At 54.3% G+C, this 21,120-nt stretch overlaps 2 protein-coding genes across 4 annotated transcripts; one reads left to right on the plus strand and one right to left on the minus strand.

Moving 5' to 3' along the window:
* Nucleotides 1-164: 164 nt before the first annotated feature.
* ZMAT5 (zinc finger matrin-type 5) lies at nt 165-18,238 on the minus strand. 3 transcript variants are annotated; one of them, XM_076352900.1, is made up of 6 exons: nt 18,188-18,227; nt 13,249-13,479; nt 11,437-11,499; nt 11,126-11,206; nt 4,362-4,473; nt 165-412 (listed from the first exon to the last, which is right to left on the minus strand). In XM_076352900.1, the coding sequence occupies exons 2-6, from the start codon at nt 13,373-13,375 to the stop codon at nt 283-285; spliced, it is 513 nt and encodes a 170-aa protein (XP_076209015.1). In that variant the 5' UTR covers nt 13,376-13,479; nt 18,188-18,227; the 3' UTR covers nt 165-282. The 3 variants fall into 3 exon arrangements, with proteins under 3 accessions (XP_076209015.1, XP_076209014.1, XP_076209013.1); XM_076352899.1 differs by lacking the exon at nt 165-412 and having other exon boundaries at nt 2,134-4,473; nt 13,249-13,476; nt 18,188-18,238; XM_076352898.1 differs by lacking the exon at nt 165-412 and having other exon boundaries at nt 2,134-4,473.
* Nucleotides 18,239-18,316: 78 nt separating this feature from the next.
* On the plus strand, nt 18,317-20,824 carry UQCR10 (ubiquinol-cytochrome c reductase, complex III subunit X). The gene is made up of 2 exons (XM_076352910.1): nt 18,317-18,492; nt 20,551-20,824. The coding sequence occupies exons 1-2, from the start codon at nt 18,352-18,354 to the stop codon at nt 20,596-20,598; spliced, it is 189 nt and encodes a 62-aa protein (XP_076209025.1). The 5' UTR covers nt 18,317-18,351; the 3' UTR covers nt 20,599-20,824.
* Nucleotides 20,825-21,120: the final 296 nt, after the last annotated feature.

Raw genomic sequence — 21,120 nt, forward strand, 5'->3', positions numbered from 1 at the left:
GCTGTCTGCTCCAGAAGACAGCAGGCAGCCCTTCCCCACGAGGCTGGAGCTCTGCTGAGCGCAGATCCCCATTCCGGTGGCAGGGAGACAACCGCCCGACCGGCTCAACCCACGGGAGGCTGCCAGGCGAGAAATAACATGACACATGCAGGCTGCAACGGGCCGGGGGGGGGGGAAGGCTTTTATTGATATGAAAGTGTATATAAATAATTCTGTCCCTTTCTTAGAGCAGGTGAGGAAGAAGCCCATCTCCAGCACAACCTCTGCGGGGGTCCCTGCGCCTCAGCCCCACTGCAGGTTGGGGGGGACTGGCCACCCTCCGGGTGGGGGGGCCTGCAGGGACGGGGGCAGATCCTGCACTGGCGGCCAGCCCGGCGGGAACTGGAAAGGCGCTGGTTTCTCAGGCAGAGCGCTGCGGAGGTGGGGAGATGGAAGGGGCAGAGGCAGAGGTGAGACGGGGCTGTCTCAGTTTGATAGCAAGGCCCTGCTTAGGGGCTGAGCTTCCCTGTACCCCCCAGCTAGCCCCCAAAAGAGGAGGGGTCCAGCAGAGGAGGGTTTTGCTTATCAACAAGCAGGTATATTCACCCCCACACCCCCCCAAATCCAACAGCAGAACTGCTGCGCAGCCACCTCCCAGCCCGTTCAAGCCGTTGGTGCTTGCTAACGTAGTGCATGCCGCTGAAAAATAAGGTGGGAGCACTAAGGGAAGGGGGTCTGCCGGGGGGAGGAGAGGAGGTGCAGCCCCCCGAGAGGGGCAGCGGCGCCAGCCCCCAGGCACAGCTGCTGGCAGGAGAGGCCTCGTGCTGGGAGCACGGCTGGGCCCCGTCCCCTCCCGCCCCCAGCTGCTCTCGACTCTTCACACAGCTGAGTTTTTGAGAAGAACAAACAAAATTAGCAGATGTTTCTTTCCCAGCAGCCTGAATCCCAAGCCAGCTGTGCACTTCCCAAAGGACAAGGACCCCTCGGAAACAGAGGAACTGCCAAAACGATGGGGTGTTTTCACAGAAGCACCCTTCAGCAGAGGGAACAGGCTTCCTCCTCCAACTCACAGCCTGGGAAACACTTCTTCTCTGCCTCTCTCCCTCAAGTTTACTAGTTGAGGCCGCTGCAAACAACACACCTGACTGAAGAAGTGCAAAAGCAAGAAGCATCCCTCCCTTGTCTCCAGCTGAAGAAAGTGCTTGGCCGGGGCAGGTTTAAATTCATGGCAAACGTACCTTTTCCATTAATTCCTGAGTGCAGGAAACTCATTTGTTCTTTAGCGCAAGCCCTGACAGCAGCCTTCCAGCTTCTCAGGCCTCTACCTCCGATCCTGATGAATCTTTTTAATTGTTATGCCAGAAGAAATCTAATCAAACTCCTTTACATAATGCTCCAGAGAAGCAGCACCCTCCTCTCCCTGCAGGGCCGACGACGTGGCTTAAAGCCAGCTACAGAAGTTGAGTGCAGTGTTTTCTAGGCAACTAACACAAAGCAAAGTCATTTGGTCTAATGCTTATCCCCTTGATGGGGATTCTTCAGAGCCGAGGATGAGACAAGACTGCTAGGACACACAGCAAGCCCCTCTCGGGCAGGAATATGTTTTGTTACACCCAGGCACCGTCGCTCCCGCAGGCAGGGGAGCCCCCGCAGCAGCAGTATGGCGGGGCGGGGAGCAGGACAAGGCATGCTGCAAGGTGGAACGGCACCGCTATCGACTGAGGAGCTGTCCTGTGAGCAGCAGAACTAACCAACAGGGAGGATGCTGTCTGGGTACTCGTAAGATACAAGTGCTATCAAAGGTTTACCTACAGCTGGAGCATTCGGAATGGCTGTCCCATGTGGATTCTTGGGTGTCTAGCAAGGGTCAAGAATATTTCCTTTCCGAAGGAAAAATTGAGGAAAAATGAGGAAAAAATGAGGAAAAATGTCTTTACTGAAAGAGTGGTTAAACATTGGAACAGGCTGCCCAGGGAAGTGGTTGAGTCCCCGTCCCTGGAGGTATTTAAAAGACGAGTAGATGTGGCACTTAGGGACGTGGTTTAGTGGGCCTGGTGGTGTTGGGTCGACGGTTGGACTCGATGATCTTAGAGGTCTTTTCCAACCTCAATGATTCTGTGATTCTAAGGCATTAATGGCATCGCTCTCCTCCACCCACCTGCATGCTCATGAAACCTGTACTATCTCAGTACCTTTGAGGCTTCAGACCCCTTTCTGATGGAAATCTTGCCGATTGTGGGCTCCACAGCAGTTATGGCAGAAGCACACACTCACGTGCACCGACATGCTCCATTTCTTTTGGAAATCAGGTTAAAAATCAATCACACCCTGGCAGAGCTCCACCGCCAAGAGAGCTACACAAACTCCATCCAACTCCATCTCAGCTCTCCAGAAAGCAATGGCACAGCGTGACTTTGAAAATACGCATCAGGTGGAGGCTTCCAAATGAAGATTGTCCCCTTGAGCCCAGCCAGGCTGGGAGAGCGGCTGCACGAACGATGGGTGGAAGGCAGCGTGGCAGCTCTCCATCCATGGGGCTCATCTAGGTGACAGTCAGAAATGGTGCTCAAGTTACTGCCTTTAAGAAAGTGCTATCCTTCAGCCAAGGCAGTACCTGGCCACATGGCCACTTCTAGTCCAGCGTGGCATTTTCTTTGCACTGCGGTGTACTTGGAGACCGCGCAAGGCAGTAGCTCTGCCTGCGATTGCCTGCCAGGTATCCTGCTAGAAAGCCCCCAGCAAGGCAGAGACAGAAACTCAGCTACGCTCGCAGGCTGAGGCTTAACACAGCAACAGCTTCCCATCACACTCTGGGAGATCACGCTTCCAAGACCTCTTCCATCCCAGCTTGAATCCTTCCTGCTCAGTGCTGCCAGAGAAGAGAGGTGGAGCTGGGTCTCTAGCATCTCCTTCTGGAGATGACTGCCCCTCGAGAGCACTTTCTCTACGGTTTTGTGCAGACTAACGGTCTTTACTGACATTACCAGCCAGGCAAGGCAGCCCCTGGGCAGGTTATCATCCAAAACCACAAATTCCCCAAAGCACCGTTAGACCCTGCCAGAGATTCTGCTGCATTTCAGGGACCTCGAGGACTGCAGGAGGGAGAGGGAGCTCCTTGTCCTTAAAAGCATTTTCAGCAGGAACACGGACTCCCCAGGCGCCAGGAGCACAGGGACCTGCCTAAAACAGGCCCTCTTCCCTGGCAATGCAAAACAACTTCTCTGGCAGACAAAGCAAAACACACAGTTGCTCAGAAGGGCAATGCTGGGGCTGGAGAGCACAAGGGGAGAAGAGAAATGATGGGGACAGGCGTCGGCAAGGCCAGATAGAGGAAGAGAAGCTTTGAATAGCTGGTGTTTAGTTCCTGTAGTAGATGGTTTCTGAGCCTGCAGGGACAGAGAGGCTGGGTAGAAAGCAACAACCCTAGAAATCCCAGGTCTTGTGCATCTTTGGAGGCAGCAGGGACCAAGTAGTTACGAAGGTCTGGAAATTCCTCTGGGTATAGCGACGGCTATCTTCTGTAAGAGACGATCTACCCCAAGATCAAGGGATTCACGGGCAGGACAAGCAAAATGGGGCAAGTGAAGTGTACGGGGGGTAGGAAGGTTACAGCTGTCAGTGAGCACCGCTGCAAGGCTAAGGGCAGCCAAGCTGATGCATGGAGCGAACAGAAAGCAACAAGCCCAGACAAGCACCAGAAGGAAGATCCTGCCCAGACCAAACACAGAGAGGACAGGAGCAAACAGAAAAAGAACAGAAGAGAGATTTGGCACCTGCCCAAATGTCATCCAATTAAGCCTGCGGCACAGTCAGGTGAGCAAGGAAACAGCAGGCACCGGCAGGCACCCGAATCTGAATGAATGCCGCGAGGAGGAGCTAATTCCACCCTCTCACTGGCAGAGATGTGCAGACAGGGCAGGCGGAGGATGGGGAAGCTGTCAACAGATGAGACCCGGCTCCTGCCACTGAACTCTGGGCATTAATAACTCAGCACCGCAGTGGCACTGTCCTTCCAGGCACGTCTGTGAACTCTGCAGAGAGCACAAGAGTACCCTCTGCTTGCCTTCCCCAGGGAAGCAGCCACAGGCAGCAAGGCCTGGCTTGTCCCCCGGGCACATGGGGAGACACGTGCACGCATCTCTGATGCGGGCACGCAAGACCGGATCCATACGCGTGTCTGTAGCGTGTGCTAAGAGCAGGCGCGCAGCGCTGGCAGGCCGAGTGTTAAATGATAGCTCAGGGGCTCCCATCGAGTTGGGACCTCTGATCGCCTGCGCCTTCTCCTATCCCACTCAAACCCATCTTGTGGGATCCCCCCTCTGCATCGTGTGGGCCAGAAGCAGCAGCCAGCCCTCACAGGGGTGCTCCCCAGCCACCAGTACCTGTTATTCTGAGCCGCGCTCAGTCTCTTTGCTCTCTTCTCCAGCCAGTCCTCAATGGTGCCAGGCAGGACATCTGCTCCCTCCTGCCGCAGCTCCTTCGATCTCTGCTCCCCTGGTTGAGAGAGAGAGGGTTATCAGACACTCGCGCTGCAGTCCTTTCACTCCATTAAACCCGCTGCTCATTACCCTGTACAGGTTCTTACGGTGGAGAGTTTGCAATTTGCCTGTGGCGGCCCCTCCTCTTCCTCCTCCTCCTCCTCCACTGTCCACCTGCCATCTGATGCTTGGCCTCCTCACTGGTGACAGCTCCAGCCAGCCGGAGCTGGGAACAAGAACTAAGCCAGCCAGCACGGCGGCAGTTCGGGCACTTAACTGAGGGAAGTCTGACATCTCCCCCTGGGGTAGATCGTCCTCATCCTCGCCTGAAACAGCCTCTGCTGGCCCTGAGCCGTTTCCAAAGACGTGTCCCTCCAACTGGCAGGAGGGACTTTGCCACCTCTGCCCAGTTAGGTGGGAGCGACAGGGATGTCTGTCCGGATCGATGCAGACTTGGCAGGCCACGAGAGTCTGAAAGGTTCAGAGTGCGCGTACAACCAGGAGACGGGATTTCAGAGATGCTGTCAGGTCTGTTTAAGGCGCACGCTGCGTGATGCATCCCCAGCCCCTGCAGAGACAGGGTGGGAGGCTGTCGCCCAGCCCTGCTCAGCCTAGGTGCAAAATCAGAGCAGAGCATGGCAGAGGGAGGGAGGGGAACAAGTTCCTGCATTTTCTCATGCAAGTTAGGAACGAGCAGGGAAACCTCTGCTGTCTACCAAGAGACAGGGCAGCCCGAGGTCCTTTCGAGCTTTCAATCCCTCCATCACCCCGGGGGGGTTGCGTGGGGCAGATGCCCGCAGGCACCCCATCCTGCAGCACCGTCCTCTCTGGGCAGAAGGGCACAGAGCCAGCGGGGCAGCCCAGCGCTCACCAGTCCCTCCCACTGGGCAGAAATCCGCAGCTGCCCAGTTAGCAAAGCTCCCCAGTCCCCCCTCGGCACCGGTGGCAAAGCAGGAAGGGATGCTAGCAGAGAACAGGGTCTAGCACGAGTCCTTGACACAAAGGACACAGTCATGCTCCTGACAGCGCATCAGGCAGAGCAGGCTGAGGAGATGCTCAGAGCTATTAGATTTCCAGCCTAGTGGAAAGTTCCCACCTAACAGAAAAGGGAATGTGATACTTTGAAAAACAAACACTGATATTAATGAAAAGGAAGCTGAGGCAGCCGTGTGTCATTTCTTTTTGCCCTGCTCATCAAGCCCTCCGGGGACAAGCGCTTTGGGGGAACCCTGATCCCATTTAGAGATCAACCCGCCAGCGGTCCCACCCCGGCAGCAGCCACCTGCAGCCGTGCCCACCAGGAGCCTCCTCCACACCTACCCGCCATATGTCACACGTTTAAGGAAAATATTATACGTTTCCAGACAGGGTGTGAAATTAATATTGCTTGGGCAGAGTGAAGGATCACTTCATCCTAGTGGTGGCAACCAATTATTCATCTGCCTGTTGAATATTAATAAGGATGGCAGAAATGCGCTACACAATGAGCAGCCGGAGATGGATAATTTGTCATCCAGCCCTTTCATCTGCTGCTGCTGGGAGGGGTGACGATGTGCTCACTGCCACCACAAAGAAAGCCTGCTGTGGTCCTGATGTCGAGGTGCTGCTCTGCACCCCAGCGATAAGGATACGGTTGGAGACAGGACTGTTCAAGTCTCCTACAGTTGCTCCCAAGGAGGAAAGCCCCAGCAGAGCTATTTGGGGTCAACCCAACAGCCTGGCCAGGTGAGGGCACTGGGGAGGCAAGAAGCTCAGTCTGGTGAGCTGGGCACCGCTCAGACTCAGGATTATCTGAATTCAGCTCCCAGGTTAGACTTTTCCAGCAACGTTGGCCACGGCCACTTTATTGCCCTTTGTTCCAGGTTTCTCCATCTAGTGAGCGCCTGGGCACATCCCACCTCAGCAAGGGGACAAGCAGTGGTTGTGAGAGGTTTCGACAAGGCAGGGAAGAAAAACACAGAGAGAAACCTCTCCCACCTCTGCCTACCACCGAAATTTCCTTTCCATCCCACTCCAAGCCCCAAGACAGAACAGACCAAAAACTGCCAAAGCCTCTCTGTTTAGAGCAGGGAGCCCCAAGGCCACTGCCCCAAAGCGCCACACCAGGAACTGGTGGGAGCCCACAGACTCGAGCAGCCACAACTCCCTGTCTCATCCAGAAAAGCTCACTGGCTGCAGTGGAACGACTCCAGACTCACGCTGGCCTAAATGAGGCCCCAGGTGTCCAGATCACAAAGACATCCAGCTGGCTCCCCATTCGCGCAGCTCCACGAGTTACTGCTCCAAAGCACTCCAGCCCTCAAGCTGAGAAGTGAGGCAGCAGGTACGGGCAACTGTCTGGCTCCGTCCACCTTGACACATGCCCATCAAAAAGGCAAATCTTTCGTCTCATCTTCCTCTGAAGCACACACGTTCCATCCAGGGACCACCAGAGCCACCATGAGATTGGAAATACCCCCTGAATGTCGACAGGTATTCCAAGATGTAACTCTGGAACACAATTACCAGCCCTTACTCCTCATACGTGGTCGTGCAGCCAGCCAGACTGCAGCGGCAAGACAGGTGTGAAGGTGCTTCCCCCCCTCCTTCTCACTGGGGTGTTTGCTTCAAAGTCTAATTACAGCCAATTAAAAGAGCATCTGTAGTCATGAAGTGCCTCTCTAATGATGCCAGAGTGGGAGTCCAGATTTATCTTCTCTCCCCATGCAACTTATAGCATGAGTTTTCTTCCCGAACAAGGCACCACCGTATGCAAGATGAAACCACCGGTACCGAGCAGGTCACCCAGCAAAGAGATTTACATGTAATCCTTCAGCTCCCTCCCTGGGCCAGAAGATGTGGCAGCCCAGTCTCCTCCAGAGCACAGGAACAGCGGCAGACTGCGGCCGAGAGATGAGGTGGATGAGGCCCTGCGATATGAGCAGCTTAAGAAGTTACCGCCCCGCAGCCAAGAAGTGGCAGCCGACTGCGAGAGCGCTCCTTCTCCTGCTCATCGCGAAGTTAAACTGGTTGACTACAGCCACCCCCAGCAGGGTCACTCATATTCTTTCAATCACACGGATATATTGCAAACACTCACCCAACTGTGCCCTTACTCTCCCCTCGCAGCTCCGGCTAGCTGGAGCTCACCACAGAGGCTGGGTTGTGTCAATACTACAGCAGAAGTGACGCAGATTAGCGGGGAGCCAATAACTTTAAGCAAGAAGATGGCAATTTGACAGTGACTTTTCCTGACATGACTGTACTTAAAATGACAGCCTGGAAGCGCCTCGCTGATGAATGATGCAGCAGATGCAGAAGGCTAATGCTTTGATGCGGTAACAGCTGGGAATATGCCTCCCTCCCTGCTGAAGGTGGAAACTGTTGCTTCTTGATGACTATATTCTATGGGGTGCAGAAGTGCTGAAGCCAAACTAGGACACGCTCTAAGCTGTTATAGAACAGCGAATCGTCCAGAAATTTTCCTACTTAACCCACAAGACTAACACAAACAACAGGGTGAATTCCCTGCATTAAAAAGGCCAAATGCGAAGAATAACGTAATGTTTCCTTTGGCTGTAATAAAAATGCATCATTAGCAAGGGGAGCTCACTGACACAGAGCTACCAACACCAAACGCTTAACAGGGATTCAGGGACAGGTTCAATATTTACATGACAAAGAAAGTGCCAACACGGTTTAGCAGTGTTAAAAGAAGTCAGAAAAGGCTTTGCTGTGGTTCAGGATGCAAGCCCACCCCTGAACAAGGGTTAGTGCGCTACACCACTTCACTACAGGATTTCTTTGCACCTTTTTCTGAAGCATCTGCCCCTGGACAAGGGGAGAGACAGGTTCAACGCAGTCTGACAGCTCCTCTGCTTCTACGTCCATGCACCAGAGCTGAGGAAAGCGGAGTTAAGCAGCACTGCGGACCCACCAAGAGACCGTCCACTTTTACCCCACCAGAGGCAGAGCGTGGTCATCTCCAGCACGGTCACACAAGGCTCTGCACAAAATGGTGAGAGGGCTCTGGAGCTTCCAGGCTCTCAGCTCGTCTCAAATCCCCGACCACCCCAGGCTGCGAGCCTGTCAAAATCTCCCAGACGCTGCGGGTTCAGACGGGAAATCCCTGAGGACACTGACAATTCAGTGAGAGGCAGCCTGATCCAGACCACTGCTCTAACCTGTACTGTATCATCTCACTGGCTGTGGCCTGCGATGCCTCGTAGCACAGAAACACCAGGACTAGGTGCTAATGCACACAGGGACATTACTGACGGCGGCGCCTGACGGACATGCTACAAGGATCGGGTCTCCTGTGTGACTAATGCAACCTGCAGTCCAACCTGCCATCACACAAGCTTGCCTTAAACTCTGCCCTACGCCTCACCACCTGAGACACCGATGCTTCAGTAGCCTAAGGAGTGGTGAAATGTCCCCATGACACACCGAACAGCGGCTTGGCTTTTGCAGCTGTTCCTTCCATCCAGTCTACCATGTTATGGGCTGCACCTCTTCTCCACCACGTCCTGCTGAGCTCTTCCCTCCATCAAATCCCTCCAAGCTCTCCGCGGGCTCAACTGATCAGATTTAGAGGTCTGTGTGATGCTCAGCCTGCTCGCTCGGCTCAGACGGGATTTCCATGGAGCAACACCGCAAGAGAGATGAGCAGGATTTAACTCTACAACCAGGCATTCGTGTTAGAGCAGCACAGCCAAGGACAAGGCACCCTGCCATCCCCTGGCCATTGCTCCTTGAAGTCTAATTGTTTAATTAAATGTTTGACTTGGTAATACAAATGCAAGGTTTCCAAGTAATCTCCCAGGAATCAGCTCTCTCACTAGCCAGTTCTCCACTTACACCAGACCCATTTGACAGAAGTCAATATTCAATAACAAGTGTAATTGGCAACGAAACCTGCCCAAGCGCAGAGGAGCTTGCCAGCCTTCTCCTGCAGCTCCGCTCTGCTCCGAAGAGCTTTCACTCCCCCTGCAATAAACAGCCTTCAGTGACTGGAAATGCTACAGGTTCCTGCAAATAGGCTGACATCTTATGCCACCTCCCGGGAGCCCAGCACTTAAACCCCGCAGCAGAGAAGGGTCAGGGAGAGGTTCTGGGCTAGCAGCGGGAAGAGGAGCGCGACTGCCAGCCCGGCAGTGCCGCTCCGAGAAGGGCTGGCTGGAGCGCTCCGTCTCCCGCGCAGCCCGACGAGATGGGTTTTATTGACTGCCAGTGTTGTTCAGCGATTGATTCACAGAGTCGCCTCGGGGACTCGCAGACTGACTCAGCAACGGCGAGGACTGGAATAGCTCTGTAGTGCCTGCCTTCCTCCTGCTCCCCCAGGTTCACCAGAGCCCAGCCTCCCCAAATCTGATCCCTCAGAAGGCCAGGAGAGAGTCTCTACCCCACGCACCCCCCAGATCTCTCATGTATGCATGCACGTACACACACAGACACACTTTCAACACTTAAGCCTGTTTTTGCCAGACTATTGGCAAAACAACAGTTGGCTTCAGCTAGCAGTGTGGGCACAAGATTTGCTCAGAAGTTGGGCTGCATTAGGAAAAGCATTGCCAGCAGGTCGAGGAAGAGATCCTTCCTCTCTGCTCTGCACTGGTGAGGCCACGTCTGGGTGCTGTGTCCAGCGCTGGGCTCCCCAGTACCACAGAGACAGGGACACGCTGGATGGAACCCAGCAAAGGCAAGAGCCAATGGGCACAAACCAAAACACAGGAATTTCCATTTAAATGTTAAAAAAAACCCAACACATTTTTATTGCAAACGTGGTCAAACACTGGAACAGGTTGCCCACAGAGGCTGTAGAGTCTCCAGCCTTGGAGATACTCAAAACACAACTGAACGCGGTCCTGAGCAACCTGCTGTAGTTTACCCTGCTTTCAGCAAGGTAGGGTTGGGACTAGACGATCTCCAGTGGAGACCTCAACCATTCCGTAAGTTCTCACCAACGCCTCACTCACATTTTCTCTAACCACCAAGGTAATGAATCCTATAGAGAAAACAGAGCTGCCACCCCTTTTAGGGCAAGGAGGTGGTACTCCCAGAATGAAAAAGTTCAAAAGTGCTCCGAGGACTCGGAGCAGGGGAGCAGCTGCCATTCATCCTCTGCCCGAACTTCAGTTCCACCCAAAGCCACGTGAGCAGAGGCCATTTCTGGATCCAAGACCCCATGTCCTCTCCTCAGGACAACCCAACTGACAGCAGGCTAGCTCCTCCCAGGAGTGGAAGCAGCAGCTCCCTGGTAATAGCAGAGAGGTGGGGGGAAATCAAATCTATAAATTTAAGGGGAAGTGATGTACCAGTGCCCTCTGCTGCTGACAGTTTTTATTCCCTGTCTGAACAAAACCCCGAGGGCTCAGAAAGCCCACTCTCTGCTTCAGATGCTTGCTGCTAAGTAGTAACAGCATTGCTCAACTCTAGGTTTGTGTCTGTGCCAGCAGATCAAGAGCAGAAAGCATATGAAAAACTGCAGCGCTTACAGCCACGCTACAGGCTCACATAGCACTGGGAGGCAGGCGGGAGGGATCCACGCTCGGCTTGCTGTGTACAGGCAGCACAGGACCGCAGGCTCTCGCTGCACAACCCCTCACGTGCCCCTTTGCAGCCCACACTCCCTGCAGCAACCCCCCCTCCTCAGAGGCCCCATGACATTTTCTTGTTCAAGGACTCACCTTGAACCTGGGCACTCAGCTTCTCCAGGTCCTGCTCTGTCATGTGGGAAAATCTGCAGTTGGACCCAAAATCACACTGTCCTGGAACAAAAGCCATGGAGCTCCGTGAGAGCCGCACAGACAAGGTCCTCCCTTGTAAATGTGCATGCAAACCCAAGATCCATTACACGTGCATGCCAGACACACAGGCCCAAGCCCTTCACTCCCTCCAAGACAAACAGACATACCAGGGCTCTCCAGAACAGCCTTGGGCTGGCTCATGGAGGAGCTGCCGGAGCTCAGACAATTATTTCTACCTCAGAAGAACTCACCTGTTTGCAGAAACTTCCGACAAGGTTTCTTTGTTTGCTCCTCTTGCAGGATAGCGGCAGCATCTAGGCGAGACAAAGGACAAAACAGGGTAAAGTCCTCTTGCACAGCAATACCCCGTCGTATCATGGTCCCAAAGAGGTCAGTTGCCTAGTGGGAAGCCATTTTACATGACAACTGTGAACTTAAGCCACAGACAAATTGACAGTTAACAGACCCTATTTGTACCCCTGGCTTCAGCTTTTCACTGGCCTGCAGATATCACCTTCTTTGCTTTCTGCTCCATGCTTTCTCCCCATGCCAGTAGGGGAAAAGAAGCATGACAGAAAAGCAAGGACTCTGCAGCACTTCTGTGCAGCAGAGAAAGACCAGGCAGACTCACAGAGCTCTCAGAAAAGCTCTGTGCGAGGCCTCACAGAACCCTGTGCCGATTCTCCAGTGGACACCACTGAAACGGTCCTTCACCTTCTGGAGACGTCCTGGGGAAAGCGAGCCCCAAAGACACAGCAGTTCCCATAGACTGTAAGAACTTGCACTGGCTGATGCCAGGCCACAGAGTCTGGAGACAGGAGGAGATGAACGCCCTAATCAGGGATGGGATGAGGAATTTTATCAAATCGAAGGGAAATCAAGGGTTGCAGCCTGGTGAGAAGAAAAGTGCTAGGTAATCTGCATCACTAACCCAGCTAGAACTGTGCTGGGCTGGGGCTGCTGGTCCTCCACGCTTGAGAGCCTTTCCAACTTCCATGTATGGTTGCACCCAGAGCTCCGCAGCGTATTCCTCGCCTAGCTAGCCAGGAGACAAACGCAGCCTGAAACTCCTGATCCTGAGGAACCAGAAGGAAGCAGAGGAACATACAAGCAACGGTTTCACAATCAGCTTAACCCAAACTAAGTCTTTGCTACTGCCAAAATACACAGTCCTGCTCTCGGGACCCTGGACACACATTCCCACCATATTCCTCGGGCTGGTACTAAAACACAGGTAAGTGGGTGGTGAGCCAGGTCAGAGCGCTGAGCCGGGGGAGGACAGCCCTGTGAAACAGATAAAGGACACAGGGCTGCCCGCCAGCACATCCTGACACAGCCTCCAGCCCCAGAACTCCAATCCCCTCCTCTGCCAAAGCCCCAACGCATCTAGCCCTCCTCCTCTGCTCCCCGCCTTGGCTAAGATAGGTTTGAGCGTACCGTGCTTTGAGCTGCTTCCCCAACCCCCTCACCCTTCTGGGATCTCCAGTCAAGCAGTCGCATCCTCAGCCTCTCCCGCGGCCACCCTCAGAACCAACATCTCCGCCCAGTGCAGAGATCTGCTGCCAGCTCCCCGCCTGTTCACACAACACGTGTGTACAGCCTGCCTTCCAGCCCGCTTTCTCCATCGACACGCATACACACCTATATTCCTTGCTCCTCACACGTCAGAGATCAACTCTGGTTTGCAGAAGGCACCTAACTCACCTTCAGAAACTATAACTCACTTTGTTCTCTCAGGTCTCCTGTCTCAGATTTGCCCGTGGTGCCAAGAGAGCTTTATCTGCAACTCCTGTTCTCAGAAATAACCTATCTCTTCCACCTCATCTCAAGTCCCAGCTGACGTCTACAGTTTCCCCTTCCCACATCCAGACACATGAGGGTTTTTGCCTCTGAGACCGCTTGACAGCAACAGTATCAAGTCCACAATTTACTGGCACAGACAATCTGAATATAAATCATCAGTGCTGATTTATTTTATCTATTCCCCCCCCCCCCCCCCCCCGACCTCACCCATCACCTCCCCGGTCCCAGAAAGGGAGTGGCAGACACTCGGTAGTACCCACCTCGGAATAAGTCGTACCAGACTCTCTTAGCCCTGAGATGCTGCACTCCATTGAGGTGTTTCTTCCTGTTGTGAAGGTTGTCCTGAAAGGACCTGTCACAGTAGTCACAGAAGTATCTTTTCCCCATCTCTCTTCCGGCAGAGCAGCGTCAGCGTGGCCTGGCAACCATCAGCCCTCAGCGCCCAGCCATGCCTGCCCTGGCGACGGAGGAACCGAGATTTACAGCGCCTGCTTCCAAAGGAGAAGAACTCAAATCATTCAGGGTTGGCAGACAGAGAAAAGAGGTGAGACCCAATAGTACATATTCCTGTCCATCAGAGACTGGTAAGGCAGCATCTGCTGCACGTACATGGGAGAGCAGGCTCCGATCTGCATTTCTTACCTCCGTTACCCAAAGCAACAATGTCTCTGCTGAAAGAATTCTCCTTCCCTGAGTGTGCTGGAGTTCAGATCACACAAAGCAGAGATCCCAGAGAGCCAGCGGCTCCCAGCCACCACCTGCACCAGGGAAGCTGCAGCAGAAACCATCCGATGTGCAAACAGGAGGAGCTAGAGGTCCACGCCACAGACTCCACCCGGGGCCCCAGGACTTAAACCCCAGACAACCTCCACAAGCTGCCATGCAAGAGGAAGGCAATTCCCCCATGTCCGTCTCTACAAGGTAAGGAAGAAACTCGGCAACTCCTCAAAGATGAAAAAAAAAAAGCTGACCTCACCTGTACTGCAAGTGGGAAGCTGCATTACAAACACGGAAGGACATAACATTTCGTTCAGGTCACCTAGCCACCTCTTTACTCCGGTACATCGAGGACTGCTCTCCTCATCCTCCCCAGCCTATGGCAGCAAGATGTGTCTGCTTCGACGAGCACAGCACTTGCAATAACTAAGATCACAACAGCCTTACAGCCAGGAGGAAAGAACCCCCAACTCCACGGCCACTGAGAGCAACCTGGAGACCCCCGGCCCTTCTCCTCCCGCAGGGGAGAGGGGCTCATCACGCATGTATTTGTAGTCCGGAGCCTCTGCTGTGGAGTATCGAGAAGTAACAGGACAGAATTTGGGTGCTCTCATCCGTGCTGGGCCTGGAGCAGCCCAGACCCTGGTAGGGCAGATGGGGTTTGTGATTAAGTGCAGCCCTGTCCCCATCGGCTGTCCTTGCTGGAGGTGCAACAGATACCCAGCAGGAGCTGTAAGTTCTCTCCCGAGTGAAATAAAGGTACCTGATAAATGCCAAAGATGGATGGACTGCGAGATAAACTCCAAAAGCAATTCTCTCCAGTTTTTGACACCTTGACAGCCAAATGCGTTTAAAAAATGGCACGGAGACCAGCGCAAGAAATAAAGATTTTATAAATAAAACAGGGTCAGAATCAATCACAGCCTCCCTAACGATTCCTCAGAATCAGCGGGAAGAGCAGCAGCAACAGGCAATCCCTCAGAGCCGAGCACGCCGAGCTCAGGCAGCTCTGCCAAGCCCTCCTGCCAGCCGTCCAACCTGGCATCTCACGAGCAACTGCGCCAAACCCCCTTCCTTCCCCCACTCCCGAGAACTGCCGCTTCAAAATCAAGTCCCCTGGAAATCTCTCGGGCCTCACACCACAAGTTAAAACGCAGTCTCCTCCATCTGCATCCAGTTGCATTCAATGGAAAGGTCTTCCGATTTTTTTGAATCGCCTTGCAAACCTTCACACTGAAGGTAAAATGTTGAGAGACTCAACTGAACTTGAAATCTCTTTGTTTTAAGGCCCCTTCCTTGTTCTCCAGGTGAAATACCGCGTTGGGAGGTGGTGCTGCTCAGCCAGCCATCTCTCCCCGATGCCACCGCACGCTGCTTCACCCGCAAACGCAGTCAGACCTGGCTCCTGCTTGGAGGGTGTCACTCGGCTCTGGAGGGCTTGAGGTCTGAAATTGTCCTACTCCAGCCCAAGAAACCAAAACCAAGTGCTGCCTAATGAACATTAAGCCGTAATTTTCCCCCATCCTTTACTAGATCATCCCAGAGTTTGGCAGCCAGCTTTGCTGCACTGTGGTGGGGCTGCTGGAATCCAGAGGGAACGCTCCTACCCTCAGCGTCTGGCCCACCGGCAGGCTCTGCTGTGGCTTTTAAGTATTGAAAAATCCCCCTTCCGCATCTTACGCCACAGTCTCCCAAAGTTCCTGGTAACATAAAAGCTTCCTGCTTCAGCTGCTGGCTCCTGCGCTCCACCTCTGCAGAAGCGGCTGCTGTGAACGGGGAAAACAAATGAGATTCTGCAGCGGTCCCACACAAGTTTCCACAGATCTCAATGGGAATTCTGCCTGCGGAAGCCCAGCAGCAGCCAGCCTTTGAAATCGTATGTCAGACTTTTCCTTTCATCACCCCAACACCAATAATTGCAGAAGCTCGTTCCCCCTCCTTCCCCAACAACGAGGGCAGAAAGCTCCCACAGATTTCAGGCAGCCAGATCCCACACCCCAGAAGTGCCGGCTCCCAAATTCACCTAGCAATTCCCATTGCAGGGGATGAACGGAATAAAAAAAGCAATTAGAGGAGCATCAGATTCTCCCAGAGACTGCCCCCTCCAAAGACTACGCTGAACACTGATTTCCATCTTTTTAAGAATTCAGTTGCGTGGATTATCTTGGCTGGATTCTGACAACTCTCTGCAGCATCAGCACCCACAGCGCTTTGCGCTGAACTAGGACGTAGGAATAAAAGCTGCTCCTGAGCAACGCTGGCTAACCTATTTCCATTTTCCCAAATGGCTCAAACACTAAACAAAGAGCATTATTCAGCTGAAAACAGAGATGTTTTCTAATTAAATCCACCTTAGTAATCATGAAATAAAGTAAACGGAGCTGCTTTATAAAGAACTGCTTCAGCTTGGCCATTTCCTCTTAACATTTCTAGACCCTAATTTGCAATTGAATTCAGGCGAACGGACCCCTGGACCCACGGGCAGCCGTAAATGATTTCAGACAGGCTTTGTACCAGCTTAAAAGTCTTTCTGCATAAACCCAAATACAAAAAAAACCCCAGAGCTTTGTCTTGTATCTCGATGCTTAAAAGTAGTAACAAAAAAATCCTCCGCTGTAAGCCTCTGGAGCAACGTTTTGTAAGAAATAGCATGTTCTAAGACACCTCCCAGGTGTTCCACTCACCTAGCTGAGGTGCTTGGTAAAACTCCAGGCAAGATCTCATGTGCGGCACCCTACATTTTCCCTTCTCAAATCGCTGCCAAAACACTCTACGTTGCGCTCTACCAGCTACAGATTTTATTTAGGACTCTCCGAGGGTTCTTTCACCGATTTCCCCGAGACGGACAGAGGGAAGAAGGTGACCCAGAAACGGGCATACGGCAGACCCGTTTTCGTCTGGGTGTAACTGTTTTTCTCCGCGCTGAACCCTGAGAATTGCTGCTGGGCCTTGACCTCAATTTCCTGCTTTCTTATAGCCCAGGCTCGGGGCCGTTTCAGCCACTTTGGGTATCCAGGCAGATGTGAACTTAATTAAATCCAAGTGTCAAGCTTACGATACTCAGCTGCCAATTTAGATGTGCTGCTATCTCTGCAGGAACATGCAAAACGCTGGCAGAGTCTGCCAGCACCTTCACAGTGACAGAGGGACAGATTCTGATTTCCATTACGCCTGGCGTAAATCCAGAGCCAGCGGCTCGAGTCGGCATTAACGTCAACCTGACCGTTACACAAGCCCATCCTGGCGGTAGCAGTTTATAGGCTCTTGGGGAGATCGGTCTTAGAGACGATCCCTAGCAGTTCAACTTTGAAAAATAATAATTGAGCTTTTCAACGGGCCGGCCTAAGGAATAACACTGTACGCAGGGGACGGGAATACGTTGGGCACCTTCCAGCCTCTGTACGGGCTTCCAGCACAAGCAGAAGTTTTGCCCTACTCCAGAAATCCCACAGTAGCTACATGCAGGGAACCAAACATAATTAAAGAGAAATGACTACGCAGCCAGACTATGCGCTCTTCCTGAGCGGCCGGGACAAATGAAACGACAGAGCGAGTGTCACTGGAGGATCTGTTCTGAAATTTAATGTAGATGCTCGTTTAACAACAATCCTGCTGCGGGATGACTTCAGTTTTAAGATCCCCCCCCCCCCCGCCCCTTGCCCGTCCTCCCTTTCCAAACCCACGTCTGCCTCTCTTTCCCACCAGTGCTGGAGCCACCCTGGGGCCCCTCTGCCCTCGCTGAGGTTAAACAGGAAGGAAAACACAAAGGGAGTGCGGCAAACGGGAACGTTTCCACTTCAGTCATGCCACGTGGGGCAACGCCACGCTCTTCCCGAGGCCTCTGGAGCGGCCGCCCGCGCGTCCTCCAGCTTTTGAGGAGCCACAGCATCCATTTCCCGCTCGCACTACGCTGATGAGGCCTACTGCCCTCCGCAGCTGGCCCAAACAAGAAGAAACCCCCCAGGTTACCCCCCCGCGGGGGTGAGCAGAAGAGGACGTTAACGCAAGCCCCTCTTTCTTCTCCGTTTCACCCCCGACATGTCGCCCTGGCAGGGGGCCTCTCCTGCCCCACAGCAAGGCCCACCGCCCCCGCGGCCCCACAGCCGGCGCCAGGCCCGTCCTGCAGCCGAGGAAGGGCTCACCCAGCGCGCCTTATTTTGCTGCAGCTGAAATGAGAACGTTAGCCCACCGGCCTGCGCTAACTCTGCTGATTTCACCTCAAAAAAACCCCCCCCCAGAAAATAAAGGCTCGGGTTGCCCAGCAGAAAGCCGCTGAAGGGAAGGGGTGCCAGGAGGGGACGGCACTTCGACCTGCGGCCCGGGCAAGGCCCTCAAACCGCCCCCTCCGGACCCGGACCCGGACCCGGACCCGGACCCGGACCCGGACCCGGACCCGGATCCGGATCCGGATCCGGACCCGGACCCGGACCCGGACCCGACCCCCCCGCCCGCTGCCCCCGGCCGGGCCCGGCGGTCGCTCACCTCCCACCAGGCCTCGGGCCTAGGCCGCGCGGCGCCTGCCGGGAGCGGCGCCTACATCTCCCAGAAGGCCCAGCGGCGGGCCGGGAGCGGCGCCTACATCCCCCAGAAGGCTCCGCGCCGCCCCGCCACCGTCAGGCGGCGCATGCGCGGAGTGCGCGGGCAAGATGGCGCTGCTGAGGCAGGCGTACAGCGCGCTGTTCCGCCGCACCTCCACCTTCGCCCTCACCATCGTCCTGGGCGCCGTCCTCTTCGAGCGCGCCTTCGACCAGGGCGCCGACGCCATCTTCGAGCACCTCAACGAGGGGGTAAGGAAGGGCGGCACCGCACCGCGGGCCCGCCCGGGCACGGGCCTGGGCCCTGAAGGTCAGGCCGGCCCCGCCTGGGCCCGGCCCCGGGGCCCGCACCTCGGGCTGCCCCCGGCTTCCCGGGCCCGCGGCTCGGCCCCTCGGCGTGCGGCAGGCGCTCCCCCGGGCTGAACTGCGACCTCGGTTTCCCCGAGGAGGCCCCCCCCCCCCCCCCCCCCCCCCCGAGCGCCTAGGCCGCGGGGCCGCAGTTCAGCGCTGCCCTGCGGCAGCTGCCCCCTCTGTGGAGGCTTTGCTGGTGTCGTGGCGCTCGGTAGTCAGGGCTTCGGTGTGCTCTTGGGCTTCTCTGGCTGCGGAGCCGCTGGGGGAAAGGTATCGAAGACGGCGAGATGCAGGAAGGTTAAAATGGATTGAGCTTTCTTTGCGCTCCGTAGGTCTGTAGCCCTCCGTCCTTCGCGAACTGCCCGTAGCAGAGGGAGGGGATAACGGTGACCGGGCAGGCACTGCCCAGTTGTGGCCGGGACGCGCAGCACCGTACCGGACAGCGGAGCCTGTCATCTCGGGCGTGAACGTTAGATGGGATGGGTCAAGTCGTCCTTCTGTTTCAAAGTAGAGCTGTGATGGGGTAACAACTGCCTGGGCACTGAGTCACACGGACAGGGCATATAACAGCGTCCTGGACAGGATGAGGTGGTGCAACGCGTGCCCCAAGAAAAGGTGCTGCTGTTCCCATCTTGCACCAAGTACACAAAAAGCTTAGTGTTTTGCACATTCCCTTCTGCAGCGCGGCGGTCCTCTTCCCTGTCCTGCAGCGCTGATGTGCCTCGGGTCTCTCGGAGCACCCGGGGCGCAGTTTCACAGGATAGCCAGGTCATCTTAGTGGCTCCGATGCTGGGAGGTGCTGCCCTGCGCCTTCCCTGACATGACAGCGTGACGGCTGCTCCTTGGTCTCCTGAACCAGGTCGTGAAACCAGCTGAAAACTGATACCAAACAAAGCGGCAGCTTCAGCGCCCTGAAGTAACTCACCGGGGGTTGGGTGAGCTGAGGAAATACAGTAAGAGCAAGACCGGGGCCCCTGTCTCCTCCTTTTTAGCAACAGTCAGTTGTTAAAAGCCGACGTAAAATCACATCTGAACTTCAGCTTTGCACTCAGCTCCTTTTTTTAATTGTAGCATTAATTTTCTGTGTGCTAATGTTTTCTCAAGGAGGGTTTGAAAACAAATTACCAAGAAAGTTAACTTTTTTTGAAAATCTAAAGCATTGTCTATGACAAACAGCAAAGCACGGCACGCGCCTTGCCCTTGCGCAGTGCTTCCCTCAGTCCCCATTGTGCCAGCGGATTTCAGTGCCTGGAATAGGATTCTTCTGTGTATCCTCTATCTCCGGGAGCAGAAATGCCTTCTCCAGTCTCAGTGGGAAGCCGAGGCAATGTGACTGGAATACTCTAGTAATCTCTGGCTCACAGAGTAGGAGAACAGGGGAAGTGGGATGTCTGCAGATTCCTCCCCGTCTAGTCTAAAAGCCGCGGAGCCCCCCGCATGCCTTCCCTGTCCTGCAGACCCGGGTACGGGACTCCGTCCGCCGCCTCCTCCACAGGCAGGACGAGCGTGGGGAGCTGAGGCACGGCAGCATCGGTGGGTGCTGTTCTCGCTAAGCCCCGAAAGAAGGGTGGGAAGGTGGAGGGGACAGAGAAAGCAGTAAGAGGACAAACTGTTCCACAGCAGAAAGCAGCTTCATGGCCCCAGAGCGGGCTCGTGGCTGCTCGGCTGCCGTCTAGCTGCTCCTCCTGAAACCTTTGTGTGGGACTGTTGCTGTTGTGGAGCAGGGTGTGCCCAGGCGTAGCGGGGAAGCGCAGGATGACAGTACCCACGCCGTCGTGTACCCTGGTAGTACTTGTGGATGTGTTTTCGTACAAACTCTTCTTTCCCCTCCTGCTGTTGCCTGTTGCAGACACAGGTTTCATGATAACTTGCATTTTAAAGTGAAGCTTTAGCCAGCTTTTCAGTGGTCCTGGGATAAAGATTACCATTTGGGGGTTTGTTTGTTTGTTTTACATACAGAAACTGTGGAAACACATCAAGCACAAGTATGAGAGAAGTGAAGACTGAAATGCTTAGCAGCGGGATCCAGCCTGGGGTGGCAAAAGACACTGCAGAGAAGGATTCGGTCTCCTGAAACTGGTTATATCAAAATGGAAATGGGATTCCTGATTGAACAACTCCGAGCCAAATTGTATCAGCCACCTACTGATATGATGTAAACCAAGATGGACTCCAGGAGTTCTGCTGCTGTACTCAAACTTGCTGGGTTAAAATAAAAAATTCTTGGTCCGTGTCTCGTGCCTGTGTGTTCACCTGACTTATCCTTTGGCCTGGTTGTAACTTCTCCTTATCTAGGAGATGGGGAACGCTTAAATACATGGCCCGACACCTTAGCTTCAAGACACTGTGAGAAATCACAACGTCCTAAAAATGGTTTGAAAGACTTGAAAGCATTTATACAGCTGTGGTCTACTGACACTACCCTTGGCTTCTGCCTGATGAGAACTTTAAGAGCGGGGTAAGGAGCTGTCTGCTTTCTTCTAGCCTTGTTCAAAGAAAAGTGACTTAAAATCGTTTACATCTTTGATG

The sequence above is a fragment of the Aptenodytes patagonicus genome, chromosome 15 (genome assembly GCF_965638725.1).
Source record: "Aptenodytes patagonicus chromosome 15, bAptPat1.pri.cur, whole genome shotgun sequence".
Lineage (NCBI taxonomy): Eukaryota > Metazoa > Chordata > Aves > Sphenisciformes > Spheniscidae > Aptenodytes > Aptenodytes patagonicus.